This window comes from Pangasianodon hypophthalmus, chromosome 7 (assembly GCF_027358585.1).
Source record: "Pangasianodon hypophthalmus isolate fPanHyp1 chromosome 7, fPanHyp1.pri, whole genome shotgun sequence".
NCBI classification, from domain to species: Eukaryota; Metazoa; Chordata; class Actinopteri; order Siluriformes; family Pangasiidae; genus Pangasianodon; species Pangasianodon hypophthalmus.
Window position 1 is genome coordinate 24,239,493 of NC_069716.1, and position 14,378 is coordinate 24,253,870.

At 40.0% G+C, this 14,378-nt stretch overlaps 2 protein-coding genes across 2 annotated transcripts; both read right to left on the reverse strand.

Annotated features, from left to right (window-relative positions):
* Positions 1–289: 289 nt before the first annotated feature.
* armc10 (armadillo repeat containing 10) lies at positions 290–7,446 on the reverse strand. The gene is made up of 6 exons (XM_026946388.3): positions 7,054–7,446; positions 4,884–5,029; positions 3,683–3,817; positions 3,424–3,600; positions 3,261–3,332; positions 290–2,556 (listed from the first exon to the last, which is right to left on the reverse strand). The coding sequence occupies exons 1-6, from the start codon at positions 7,313–7,315 to the stop codon at positions 2,305–2,307; spliced, it is 1,044 nt and encodes a 347-aa protein (XP_026802189.1). The 5' UTR covers positions 7,316–7,446; the 3' UTR covers positions 290–2,304.
* Positions 7,447–8,776: 1,330 nt separating this feature from the next.
* fam185a (family with sequence similarity 185 member A) lies at positions 8,777–14,259 on the reverse strand. Its single transcript, XM_026946501.3, has 8 exons — positions 13,766–14,259; positions 12,775–12,884; positions 12,335–12,427; positions 12,102–12,240; positions 11,500–11,541; positions 11,323–11,418; positions 10,243–10,374; positions 8,777–9,004 (listed from the first exon to the last, which is right to left on the reverse strand). Exons 1-8 carry the CDS (start codon positions 14,226–14,228, stop codon positions 8,892–8,894), a joined length of 1,188 nt encoding a protein of 395 aa, XP_026802302.3. The 5' UTR covers positions 14,229–14,259; the 3' UTR covers positions 8,777–8,891.
* Positions 14,260–14,378: the final 119 nt, after the last annotated feature.

The following is a 14,378-nucleotide window of genomic DNA, read 5'->3' on the forward strand; positions in this document are numbered from 1 at the left end:
GGGATATCAGTTCATAGCAGGGAATCACACACACATTCACACCTAGGGGAAGTTTTTGAGTCATCAAACCACCAGCATGTTTTTGGGAGGTGGGAGGAAACTGGAGAACCTGGTAGAAACCCACACTGACACAGACAGAACAGCAAAACTCCAAGGTCCAAGGAATGTAGGTACAAATCTAGCTGAGCTAGGTGCAATCCAAAGTTATTAAGTTTACAGACACGTGTGCATATGCATTTTATTATTAGCTACTACTTGCATGGTGAGTTTAAAAATAAACATTCATAAATGATAGTTATCCAAAATAAAATAATTTATTTCAAAGTTTTTCATACAAACAATAAACGGGCCTCAATTTATTAATCATTAACAGCAGTGGCAGTCATGTTATGCTACTCTGAAAAATGCATTTTCCCTACAGCTGCAGCAGATCACAGGACAACCAATCCAATAAAATTCACACAACTACGATACAATTCATAGACATATTCACATTACTGGCTTTTCCAGTTACAGTTTATATATGACCCAAACCAGCCCTTTAATTACACACCTGGCTTAATGCAGAGTTAGATAATACATAAGCGGGCAATCACTTGCACTGCAAACACATGCAGAAAAATACACAGCACTGGAGAAATCAAACAGCCAAAGTGCATCTGTTGTCCATCACAAAGACATTTCAAGCATATCTTACCATACTTTACCAATATTAGCTAATAAAAGGAAAAGTACAGGAAGCACTTCGTGTGTAGGAGACCAGCTAGAGTGAAACACTCATTCATTGGTTAGAAAAGGTTTTTGGCATTGGCAACTTGATATGTGGCAAAGGAGGGGCACCTCTCAGGAGGCATTCACTGAGCACACACTATCCACTCCAAGTAGCCTGAGGAAGTAACATTATATTTACACGGGTGACAAATTAAAGGAAAAAACATGAGTCACTACAACTGCTTTAATGCACCTTGGCATAGACTCCAAAGTCTCTGGAAGTGTATTGAATGGACGAACACCATTCCTCCAAAACAGAATCCCTCAGTTAGTGTCCAAATTGGTCCAAAATCTCCCAGAGGTGTTCAACTGTGTTAAGTTCTGGTGACTCTGAAGACCATAGCTTATGATTTATATCATTTCCATCCTTATTAAACCAGCCAGTGAGCATTCAGGTGGGGGCGGAGTCATCCTGGAAGAGACCACTCCCCATCAGGATAGAAATGTTTCATCACATGAACAATCAGTAGAACGTTGTACTGATCTGCAGTGACACTCCACTCTAAGGGGATAAATAAACGCTCTCTACAGCGTAACAGAGGCAGTGGTTTTTCCCTTTAATTTATCACCTGTATTTATATAAATATAGATTCTGCATCTTCTTTACTTTCATTGCTTTTCTTTGAACTTGTCCATTTCCCCTGCTGCGACGTAGGCACAAAGGAGTGAAGATTGATAAAAAGGAGTTGCTTCACTTTCAGATGTAGATTAATTTTTCTGCTAACCAACACTACATGTATTTTAAAGGAATGCTGCCAGTATAATACTACCAATATAATCAGTATTTGGGGCAGTGGATAAATGTTTATGCTGAGTATGTATTTTTGTAAAATGCTTGAACTTGTTCATTTTTCATTCGATGATATTTGTAAATAAAATTTGAAACCCATACAATTCATTCCCACAGAACTACTTTTTAGAGAGAAGAATTTGTGGTTACACAAAACATTATAACAGCTTTCTTTAATGTCTCTCTCATCCTAAGACCTATTCCTATTAATATAACAGTTGTAGCTTTAATTTTGCATTATATACCCATATATTTTAAATCTTTATTGTCAGTATTCAGCAGCCGTTCTTCGGCTTTAGTAATAAGTTTCGAGTAAACAGGTCTTGTGTTCTTCTCTCAATAAGGAAATGGGCCAAAAGTCAGAAAAAGGTTCCAAGGGTTCTTTGGTTTGTTGCAGTGGGAGAACCCATAACCTTCTGTAGACCTCTACAGCAAAGGGTTCAGGGAAATTTAGAACTCTAACTTTAAAAAGCTAGAACTGATAACAATCCAAGTAAACCTTGAGAAACCCTTATGCAGTAGATAGATTCTGGTTGAAAACACGCAGAATTCCTTTAATTTCATACTGGCGCATTATTGGTTGTTCACTACTTCAACAAATATTTGCATCCATCAAAGACTGAATCATGAGAAGCAATCCCACTGAACACACGGAGCTGTATTTCTAAGTGCACCGGCCAGGTGAGTCTGGACCTTAAACACAGTGTGTCTGATGGAGCTCAAGGGAGAGTCCAGGAGAGAGTTTATGAGAGGAGCCGCACCACCTGAGCTCTGACTTCTCCGTCGGGGTGAGAGAGGAGTAGAGGGAGTCTGCTGTGTATCTGAGAGCAGCTGTCTAGCAGCACACAGTACAGGGAGTCCAGTCGTCTCCTCAGAGCTTCAGCCACCTGTGCAGACGGTCTCCAGGCCCGCAGGTTCCCTATGAAGACCAGAAGGCGAAGAAGCACTTCTGTGCTTGTGCAGCAATCGAAGAGGAGAACCAGGGAGGCAGGAGCCTGTACAAGTAAAATCCCAACTGCAGTTAATAAGACATTCCTTTTCCATTTCTTTGGCATGTCATTTCTTTTTAAATATATTTTTATTAGATATAGATAATCACATCCCTCTGAAAAAATTAATAAAATCCTCATAAAAATAGTCCCACATTTATCTTGCTTTAAGTGTTCATCATTTAAAAAAATCTTTTAAAAATTGTAATATTGGCCCCACAGAGCATTCCTCAAGTGTCCACTTGTACAAGTATAACTAGTAATTATTTTAAAATAAATTCTAAAAAAAATAATAGTAATAACAGCAATAACAATAATATTCATTGCTATTTCTGAGAAGTATGTCCTCAGAACTGACATACTGACATTACCGAGAGTGTATAGTGCCGTCAATAATGTTAGAATGAGCTAGCTATGTAAGTAACTGCTAGCAAACTAGCTCAGCTCTCATCCTCTATTAATTTGCATATGAGGCCTTGATTGGTCCAAAGCCGGAGAACATATATTATGAGATCACAAAATAATATGTATCGCTTCGTAAGTCAGTTTTATACATATGCAATTTTGAAATATGGTTTAAACAGAAAAAATATGGATTTATCATTGTTGACAATTTTAGCCACAAACTTATATAATCGCAATAACCCATTCAAGAGGAGTTTACTAGTTAAAAACATCTATTTATTTAAGCAAATTTAGCCATACTTCACCTGGGCTTGTACTATGTCGTCCATTATGTCTGGATTAGATGATAAATTGACTAGAACCTTCAAAACCTGGATCTGCAGGCAAAGATGTGAAAAGAGCAAAATGTGTAAACAAATATCAACAGCATACAAAACAATAACGCAAAGACCATACTATTTCAAGCACCTGAAGTACGCCATTGCTCACTACAAGCAGTGACAAGAGGAGTGTGATGGAGCCCTTCAGTAAATGCTGATGATCATCTGTGACAGTCAAATTTGTCAGCAGCCTCAGTGCTGCCAGCTGAAGATCCGAGTTCACAGGGGACATCTCAATCAGCTCCAACACTGACGGAACATAGATCTGAACAGGAGGAGATTGAAGATCATCGCAGTGCTGCGCAAGAACCTTTGTAATAAGGATGGGTCAAAACCCTAAAGCAAACCTTGAGCTGCTCTTGATTGCGGATGTTCATGCTCAGGTTATTCAAGGCATTCAGGGTCTGCACTCGGACATCAGGTTCAGGGTCAGAAAGGAAGCTGGCGATGATGTGAAGACCTCCAAATTCACGAAGGAGATCCTGGAAGGAGGAAAATGTTTGGTTAAGAACATTATTATTTTTATTATTACTTATAGAGAGTGTTTAGGCATATAGTCATTCTGCACAGCAGCGATAATTATGTAATCGTGGCAAGGTAGTATGTATGCGGTGCTGATACAAGAGTACCAGCTACAGCAGTACTGCTAGACATGATATTGGCCACTTTATTAGACACACCTCACCTGATAGGCCAGCCTGGAGGTTTACTAAAAAGACTACAAGTCAGGGGTCTTCAGCTGGTGGACTGCAGTCTCGATGCAGACATGCAGATGTATTTCAGTGGACAGAACCAATTACTTTAAAAAATACAGTAGCAAAGCTGATAAACATATCAAAAAACAAGCTGGCTGTAGTTTAGCAACTCAAGTTTTCTAAACATAAACGAGCTCTGCTTCTGTAGTAGATCCAATTCAGTTTATCCAATCACAATCATTTATGCAAATTATTTTAGCTGAACGTAGCTCATCAGACCAGAGACTAGCTACATGGCTAGAAACATTAGCTCTGAAAGGGGTGGGGTTTCCCAAGCTTTCACCGATTTTTCATTTTATTTACCCTCTGGTCTGACAACGTGACTTGCTTTAAAAAAAAAAAAAGTTTAGGATAAAAATAGAATGTTTAAAAATGAATGAGCAGAGAAGGGTACATTTAATCTCCCAGTGTCACATTCAAAACAGACATCTCATCTGCTCAGAGTCCACGCCACAAGTCACAATGCGCCAATACGAAACTAAACATAATGACTTCAAATTGTGTCTTATTTATAGTTAGAAAATCATCACTAAGGGGTAAACATTAAACGGTAACTGTTGTCTCCATTCAGTCATGTTACTTACATATCTGAACATTTTAAGCAAAACGTTTTATGTAGCTGCTAGACCTTTAAAACTTTTAGTTCAATATCCCTCTTATACGTCTTTATGACATGCGAATGATCCACAACACAAAGAAGATCATTCAACGTAGTAAATGTTTGGGTTGTTAAAAGATGGAAAGCTTTTTGCAATTTGATTATTGCCAGTGTCTAAAGTTTTATATGTAATACCTGGTTCACTGTAAAAGCTGCAGCGTTTCCTAAGCTTATAAGGACTTGTTTTCTCTCGGTTGGGTTCGGGCTGCTCTGTAGGAGAGAGAGAAGCATGCTGAGGTGTCGAGGCTCCAGACTGCTGGGGGATTTGGAGAGAATTTCACCTGGGAGGAACAGGATAGAGAAAAGCAATGGTTCTATCACCACCAGTTGTTCAATTGTTAGTGTTAAAGAAAAAATCCACCCTGAACGCCTTACATAATTAACCTTTATTTATTTAAAATGTCATCATCAATATCATCAAAGATTTATTTTGTAATGAAATTCTGAGTAGACTTTTTTGTTGTTGTTAAAACATCCTCTATTTACATGCTGCATCTGACTAGAGGTCGCAACATGTAATTTCCAGGCTCCGACCAGGAAAAGTCAAAGAAAACGCCCCTCATCTTACGTCGCTGTCTACAAAAACGGGAATTAAAGAGTTGTTTGGTTAGGGCTTAATTTATTTTTAAAGTGGATGTGATTCACTTTTAATAGCACCAAAATTACAGGAAAAGAGCAGTTTGATCAAAAAATCTTGGTGAATTAGCATTTCAATTATCAAAGTATCACCCTGTATTTAGCGATTTCAAATCTAAACATAAACTCAAAAGACCCCTTCAAATCCTTAAATCACACTCTTACAGCTTGTTCTTACTTTTCACTATGAGCTCCGCCATGCTGAAGTGATGTCACAGAATCTCAACACAGAGAAGTCGGAGCTCTCGAAAAACTCAGACTTTCCGAGTACAAATTGCAAGTTGCAGAGACTCCAAATGGATCTTTCCTACTGGGAAGTTGGAAACAGTGTGATTTAAGGAAGTTGGAAACTTCCCAGTCGGTAATGAATGCAGCATAACAGCGCTAGCAATAACAATGTGACATCAGTGCAGCACATAACTACAACTTCTCACAAGAATATTGAAAATACAGCACCACCTAACAAATTAGCCCCAGAATCATTAAACACATCACTAATATTTCAATGTAAACACATTTAATGTGTCTCAGGGTGGAATTTTCCTTTAAAGCAATAATTATTTGAAGATTGAAAAGTCTTAGGTAAAACCTGTAGGAGTAATTATATTAGCTATATTGCTTAGATTACAGGTTCCCAACCCTGGACCTGGAGAACACACGGTGAAGGACAGGAGGCTCTCCACACACAGTGAAGGACAGGAGGCTCTCCACACACAGTGAAGGACAGGAGGATCTCCACGCACAGTGAAGGACAGGAGGATCTCCACACAGTGAAGGACAGGAGGCTCTCCACACACAGTGAAGGACAGGAGGATCTCCACACACAATGAAGGACAGGAGGATCTCCACACACAATGAAGGACAGGAGGATCTCCACACACAGTGAAGGACAGGAGGATCTCCACACACAGTGAAGGACAGGAGGATCTCCACGCACAGTGAAGGACAGGAGGCTCTCCACACACAGTGAAGGACAGGAGGATCTCCACACACAGTGAAGGACAGGAGGCTCTCCACGCACAGTGAAGGACAGGAGGATCTCCACACACAGTGAAGGACAGGAGGATCTCCACACACAGTGAAGGACAGGAGGATCTCCACGCACAGTGAAGGACAGGAGGATCTCCACACACAGTGAAGGACAGGAGGATCTCCACGCACAATGAAGGACAGGAGGATCTCCACGCACAGTGAAGGACAGGAGGATCTCCACGCACAGTGAAGGACAGGAGGATCTCCACGCACAGTGAAGGACAGGAGGATCTCCACGCACAGTGAAGGACAGGAGGATCTCCACGCACAGTGAAGGACAGGAGGATCTCCACACAGTGAAGGACAGGAGGATCTCCACACACAGTGAAGGACAGGAGGATCTCCACACACAATGAAGGACAGGAGGATCTCCACACACAGTGAAGGACAGGAGGATCTCCACACAGTGAAGGACAGGAGGATCTCCACACACAGTGAAGGACTGGAGGTTCTCCACACACAGTGAAGGACAGGAGGTTCTCCACACACAGTGAAGGACAGGAGGTTCTCCACACACAGTGAAGGACAGGAGGATCTCCACGCACAGTGAAGGACAGGAGCTTCTCCAGGACCAGAGATGGGAGCCTGTACTTTAGATCACAGCTTTACATGTTTGTTGTCATGTATTTTGGCTTACCTGATGCGACTTTTGTGCTCAGATTCCCACTAACGACATTAAATCCAGACACTTTGGCCATCAGGCTTCCTGGCTGTATATTCCCACTTTCTGTCGCTTTTATTTTCTTCCTCTCTGGATCTTCTCTGCAGGCGCGCAGTAACATTTTGTACAGTCCATATGAAGCTCCAGCTCCTGCTACGATGCCCAATAAAGCCTTCATATTACCCAGCTTTTGTAACACCCCGTCCTCTCCCATCATGGAAGAACTGCAATATTTCATTAACAAGCTTTAAAGAACACTTCCTGCAAATAAACGCCTTTTTTAACGACCCATGGCTGGTCAAACGCGCACTTGTTTCTTTCTACCGTAAAACTCCGTGGCTGAATTTTAAACGGCTGCCTCTGTGATAACGTAGTGCACTACACAGGGTGCAGAAGCCGGTACTTCCATCCCTTTGTAGTGCGCTAATAGAGGGAGTGCAGGGCGGTTGGAAATTCGGCCGATTTCAACGGCTTGCATCAGTGGCCAATCAAAAGGTTTCACGGAGTTTTTTCGGTTGCGTCTCAGTGTTACAGCTATATGAAAAAGATTTATTTAAACAAAACTGGTATAATGTAATGCCAGGGTGAACAAGAGACTCAAAAAGACACATTGTTTTATTACTTTTATTAAATTTACCGTGTTTCTGTGAATTTGTCTTGTTTCATTGTCTGTCAGTTTTCCCCAAAGAGACTGTTTGTGTTATGGAAAATATTTTAATCAAAATGTGTGACATGTAAGTGTGTAATTGCGTCATCATAAATTCTCTATGTAATGTTATCTACAATTCCTTAATATTTAAATAATAATAATAATAATAATAATAATCATCATCATCATCATCATATTCATCATCAAATTGCAGTCTCTCATTTGTCCCATTGAATCACTGTAAGCTAAGCAAGGCCTCATCTTTGTGGGAAAAGGCTGGATACACTACACTACATTTAAAAAAAAAAGAAAAGAAAGAAAAGCAGAGTACATTACAGAGGACCATGTGACCTGAGCAAAATGGATACAAATTCACATTCACAAGTGCAAGCAGACTCATATTGCTATCTTTAAATGTACAATCACTTTAAAGCTACCAAAACACTGTTGCTTTTTGTTACTCAGCCAGTTTTTACATGGCATCACAGTGGTTCAGGGTGGATTCAGAGCCTATCCCGGGAACGCTGGACGTGAAGCAGGAATATACCCTGATTGTGATGCCAGTCCATCACGGCCACCACTGATGGACCAGTCCATTCACACCTAGGGGCAAATTTATAGTAGCCAAATCACCTACAGGCAGGTGGGTGGAAACCAGAGAACCTGGTGGAAACCCAAACGGGCATAGGGAAAGCCTGCAAAACTCATTTACATTTATGGCATTTGGCTGACACCCTTATCCAGAGGAACTTATCTCATACAACATTTGTCACAGTTAAGGTTAAGGGCCTTGCTCAAGGGCCCAGCAGTGGCAGCATGGCAGTGCTGGGATTTGAACTCATGACCTTCCAATCAGTAGTCCAACATCTTAACCACTAAGTTACCACTGACTCACTGTTAGGTGAGTCCGAAACTCCACACAGACTTGAGAGATCCTTGAGCTGTGAGGCAGCAATGCCACCACCATGCCACGTATGTGTTACGGCTATTTATTAACATATATGTACCAAAATACTGTATACGTCTAAGTAAACTGCACGTCAGACAGTGTGATACTTTTGCCATTTATTCATCTTTATAAACAGTAATGATAAACTGTACACATAAAACCAAAACCACATACATAATAACTATTTTCATGTTGAATTTAAAGGAGAATCCTCATTCAGCTCCCCAGTTTAAGCGTCTCAAACCAGCTCTGGGCCTTGATGCTCACGACGCCTCTGTCAGCAGTGGCACTGATCCAGCAGTCCTCCTGAGTGCCACCATTCAGCGGTCCTGAACACAGACCAATTCAATGCTGTTACTGTAGTACAGCACAATGAGTACAAAGACTGACATGTATCTAATATTCCACACATGCTGGTGTATACTGTTTACTGCATTTATTTGCCCTTAAAAGACCCACTGTTTTCTCATTTTTGTGATGATAAAATGCAAATGTGTTAACAAAAAAAAAAAAAAAAAAAAGGACTGCGTTTTGACCCATGTGTAGCAGCACTGAACACCAGCATTTACTCCACTGGGCATATCTAGGTTTAGTAGTATGACTCCACAACCAAGGGCCTTATTGCTCAAAGAACATCATTCTTTACCTCTGTAAAGTCATAACAGTGTGCTCGTATTGTATGAAAACAGAAGAGATTATAAGGCACAGCAACATCCTGGCATCTGTTCATGTTTTTATGTAGGTTATAGATCAGGGAACCAGGAAACTCTTCCAATTGTTTGATGCATGGTTATGTTGAAATGCCATTATCTTTACTGCATTCTATTTGAAATCAATGATATGAGCAAGTCCTCATGATTGCACATCAAGTCAAGTCAAGTCAGGTCAAGTGGCTTTATTGTCATCTCAACCATATACAGCTAGTTAGTACACAGTGAAACGAAACAACATTCCTCCAGGACCAAGGTGCTACATAAAACAAAACACAGAACTACAGTAGACATTACATATATTTACATAAAGTGCACAGTGCAAACGTGTACACTATGTGCAAACACAGTGCAGACGGCACAAGACAGTACAAAAACTATCAAAACAAGACAACGGTCACAGTGAGTTACAGTGCAGCGCCGACTAGCACACAGTACAAAGTGACTCTTATGACAGTAGTGCAAAAGATTGACAAAAAGTTGCTGGATGTAAACATAAAGAGTAGCAGCCAGGTGGAGAGTATAAATATACAGTATATAATAAATATTTATAGCAGCAGAAATTGAATACAGGTGTGTGCAAAAATTGCAAAGAGGATGGGGTGATGCTCAGTTGAGTGTGTGTGTGTGCACAGGAGCATAATGTTTGATTCAGTATCAGGTATAAATCAATAAGAAGTGACATTTAACACATCTGTATCACTTCTTTCTGGTCAGTTAGTGGAAAAGTACTCGTGTTATCACTGTCAGCTCCTTGGATAAAATGTGTCAAATGATAAAATGCATAAGTGTAAAGTGTAAAGTTAGACCTCTTCTTGCTTGGCTAGAATCTTGGTTAGTATAAAGAAGCTACTCACCAGTAAGTACAGTTTTTCCCTCAGATGAATGGATTTGTGTCTCCTGAGCAATCTCTGAACTGGCGTCCACTGTCGTCCCACACAACTGCACCCAGGCCTTTAAAGTGGACGGCACACGAACACTCACAGCACCTTCACAGATGTAACAGGGAAGGAGAAAGCTTTTTAGGAAATGAACAACACTCTGTCATTCTTTAAGCATTATTAAGCACAGGACAGCACACAAAATCCCTCAATACTGAAGAATATTATATCTGTAGGACACCCTTTCCATTGTATACAGAGTTTTGTGATGATTTTTAAAAATAAAACAGTAATTATGAACCTTTACAGTATGCATTCTAAGACCGCCAGTATCAACTCATGACCAGGACGAGGTCGAACGCTGGATTAAGTCTCTGGGAAGTTTACAAAACCATAACGTACAGCACTGTGCAAAAGTCTTAGGCACATGCAAAGAAATACTGTAGAACTTTTTTAAGCTTTCAAAAATAATGAAATTAAATGTTTCTACATTAAAAAAAATACTATAAAGAGCAGTAAATAGTAATAAATAAAACAAAGTCAATATTTGGTGTGACGATCCTTCGCTTTTAAAAAAAAAAAAAGTCTCAGGTACACTTTGTGCAGTTTTATAAGGAAATGAGCTGTAAGTGTTACTGAGCATCTTGCAGAAGCAGCCACAGTTCTTCTGGAGACTTTGACTGTCACACTTGCTTCTTATTTTTGCAGCAAAACCCAGCAGCCTTCATTATGTTTTTTTGTCTGAAAAGTGTCTCTTATGTAATCTGCTGCTTTCTTTACTGACATACAAACATTTTCCTGTAATATTTAATTTTGTGCTGAAAAACTAATGTTTGGAAATCTAAAATGTTTTTGTACTGAATCCATAATGTAGAAGTCATAAAATAAAAATCTATAACAAAGTTTGTACTAAAAAAAAAAAAGGGTGCCTAAGACTTTTGCACAGTACTGTATGTTACAGAGCATTCAACCTACTGTACAAATGTGGCCAAAATTCCATGTTCACAGCTAAACAAGAAGCAGAAAGCTTTAATAAATATCGATGCTGTAAAATACCTTGCTGTGTATGAAGCTCAGCTGCTCCTGTTTGGCTCACATACGCATCAATGTTTCCAGCGTTAGTGTGTGCCGTTAGGACTCCGCTAGAACTGTCTGGCAGGATCAGAGTAAGTCTTTATGAGTTTAACACATGAAACATTTCCACATTCAACTTCAGACAGCAAGTTTACATACCAATGATGATATCTCCTGCGTCACTCCGCACACGTGCTTCACCTGTTCAAGAAATCAGAGCACATACTCAAACTATATAATTAACTACCATTTAAAATAGTTAAATGCTACGAAAACTAATGTTTCTTCTGATCAGAACACGTGCCAGACTATAGTTGTCCCAAAAATGCAAGTCAGAAGAACAGGTATGATTGGTTACAGGTAACTAAAATGGATAATTTCTAAGACTATATCTAAAACATGCCACACACAGAGATAGGGAGAATACGTTATTAGGGAAGCTAACACTAATACAACTACTGAAGTGTTGCTTACGTAAGGAATAACACACAACGGACCATGCAGTGGAGTGCAATTAAACAGCTAAAGCAATCCCTCAGTTACTTCTGAAAACTCCTGAAGTTGGAAAACTTACAGACTGTTACATAGTACTGACACTGGAGACTCCTTCCATAAACGTTACATAAACGTCTCCTAACAGAAAGCTTCACCTCATCAACGGTTATAGGTTTTTCATAGTTGCTGTAACCCAGAGTTTTTGTGTAGGAACCTCTTGGAAAAATCTCTGAAATGAAAGGATCTGGATCACTCTCGTTTCTCACCATGTACATGCCCAATCTGGATTTGCCCTGAAGAGGAAGCCACAGCACTGGACTCAGCATAAATGGCTTTCACATTTAGTGGACCATGTTCTGTGGACATGTTCATGGATGTTCCCTGGACCTTCTTAATGTCAACTCTCTAGAAAATTCACATAAATTATGTCACTGTTAAATGTTAATAAATTGTAAAATACATGTAGAATACAGTATGGAAGAAGATGTGGGTGGTTTACACTGTGTCCTGCAGTGATTATCTCCACATCGCCATGGATGGTGCCCATGCCAGTGATGTTTCCTCCGCTAGACCGTACCTGCACTTTGTGACTCTAAAAATAAAGAACACCACAAAATATGAATACTACAGATGTAGTACTCATGATACTGTATCTACATCTATACTATATATATATATATATATATATATATATATATATATATATATATATATATATATATATATATATATATACACACACACACACACACTATACTATACTATACTGCATCTTTAGTATTCATAATACTACAGATGATACTATGAATACTACAGATGTAATAATGTATTTGTGCTTAGTCTAGGGCTGTTCATTTTACTAAGAATAAAAAAACAGCTGCCTAATCAAATGCAAAACTTGCAGAGTAGCACAGAGTTTTCAGATTTAAGATGCATTACCTTGACTGACTGAAGGATGCAGTGACCTCTTTCTGTCTGTACCTGACACAGATCACTTTCCATGTTCTGGATCCTCACACTGCCATTCCCACGACTAACAACATGAAGGTCTGCAGAGACAAATAAAGTTTGTGCAAGTGTGCTAAAAGTGTCATGTTAACTGACCATCTAGATGAGACGCTCTAGACATGATTTGTTAATAGCAACAATAACTAACTATTAACTATTAACAAGAGTTCTAACACTGACTGAAACATGCATAGGTATGGTCATGGAGCCTGTACAGGGAATTTAAATAGTGTTGATCCACTACAGTGGATCGGTGGTACAATGGGGCAGCAGGTAACATTCGTCCCAGAGCTCAGGTTACTGCCTGTGTGGAGTTTTGCAGGTTCACCCGTGTCTGTGTGGGTTTCCTCTGGGTTCCCCGGTTTCCTCCCACCTCCCAAAAAACATGTTAGTAGGTAAACTGACTACACTAAAATGCTCTTACACTCTCAGAAATAAAGTTACCAAACTTTACTTTTGCTTGTCTTTAGCGTGAAACTATCAAGAGGACATCATTGTAGCTTGAGTATGTATATTTTGTTTTATAGGAAAGTGCACGTGGTGTACCTTTAATTAGCTTATATGATACAATAGTGGTCCTTGAGAGCTAACATTGAACCTTAAATTATTTTTAAATTATTTTCTAGGTAAAATATACACACTAAAGGAATGAAACGTATTCCAGTCATGGTGGCACCCCAAGGAAACATACAGTTTGGTACCTTTATTTCTGAGTGTAGGTGTAAATGAGTGTGTGAATGTCTGTGCATAGTGGTCTGCGAAAGGACAGGTGTCCCATCCAGGGTGGATTCCCGCTATATATCCACTGATTCCTCTGGATCCATCTTCAGTAGTCAGGACTGTGATGGATCCAGAGGGATCACTGGATCCATCACCTCATGTAGCCTAATATCACATTACAGATGAAATGTAGAGCACACACCACTTTTAACAGGAGCTGTGAGTTGTACAGACAGATTACTGATGGCCTCGTCACTGATAACTTGTAGTTCCTTGCTCTGATCATCATAGTGAACTTGAACCGTGTCCAGCGCAGTGACGTCATCACCGCTGCGACCGCGCACAGTAACAAACACCCGATCCGCTCCCGGAAGTGCGTGTGCATCCAGGGGCTGGACTGAGACATTACAGTGTAAATTGCAGCTAATTTTAATAAAAGGGCTGACTGTGAAAGTCCACTGTTTCAAAGGCTCGTTAGCGGCATCCGAAAAAGCCCGAAAAACCCGAGAAGGAGAGTGTCTTAAACAATCTTGCAGATATTTCAAACGAGCAATTCCGTAAAATAAACTGTGTCTCATGATGAAACTGTGATTAGCACTGAACACTGTGGTGAGATTTAATCCGCTTCTAAACACATCGTCCTTCAGCCGATCCGCAACGCGCATGCGCCGCGTTACGTAGCGCTGATTCTGCCCGAGCTTTACCACGCATGCGTTAATGGTTTACATGCGCGAGTCAATCCTCCGCGCATGCGCAGAAACGCAGACACTTAAATGCTATTACAGTATGTAATTGCAGCATATAAAAAGTTTTAA

Excerpts from the sequence above, each read along its gene's own strand:
- armc10 (XM_026946388.3), bottom strand. The coding sequence starts at position 7,315 with ATGAAATATTGCAGTTCTTCCATGATGGGAGAGGACGGGGTGTTACAA. Across the intron at positions 5,030-7,053 it reads GAGCACAAAAGTCGCATCAG|GTGAAATTCTCTCCAAATCC; the intron begins GTAAGCCAAAAT and ends TGTTCCTCCCAG. Across the intron at positions 3,601-3,682 it reads GCAATCAAGAGCAGCTCAAG|ATCTATGTTCCGTCAGTGTT; the intron begins GTTTGCTTTAGG and ends CCTCCTGTTCAG.
- fam185a (XM_026946501.3), bottom strand. The coding sequence starts at position 14,228 with ATGCGCGTTGCGGATCGGCTGAAGGACGATGTGTTTAGAAGCGGATTA. Across the intron at positions 12,241-12,334 it reads TAATCACTGCAGGACACAGT|AGAGTTGACATTAAGAAGGT; the intron begins GTAAACCACCCA and ends TGAATTTTCTAG. Across the intron at positions 10,375-11,322 it reads TGAGCTTCATACACAGCAAG|GTGCTGTGAGTGTTCGTGTG; the intron begins GTATTTTACAGC and ends ACATCTGTGAAG.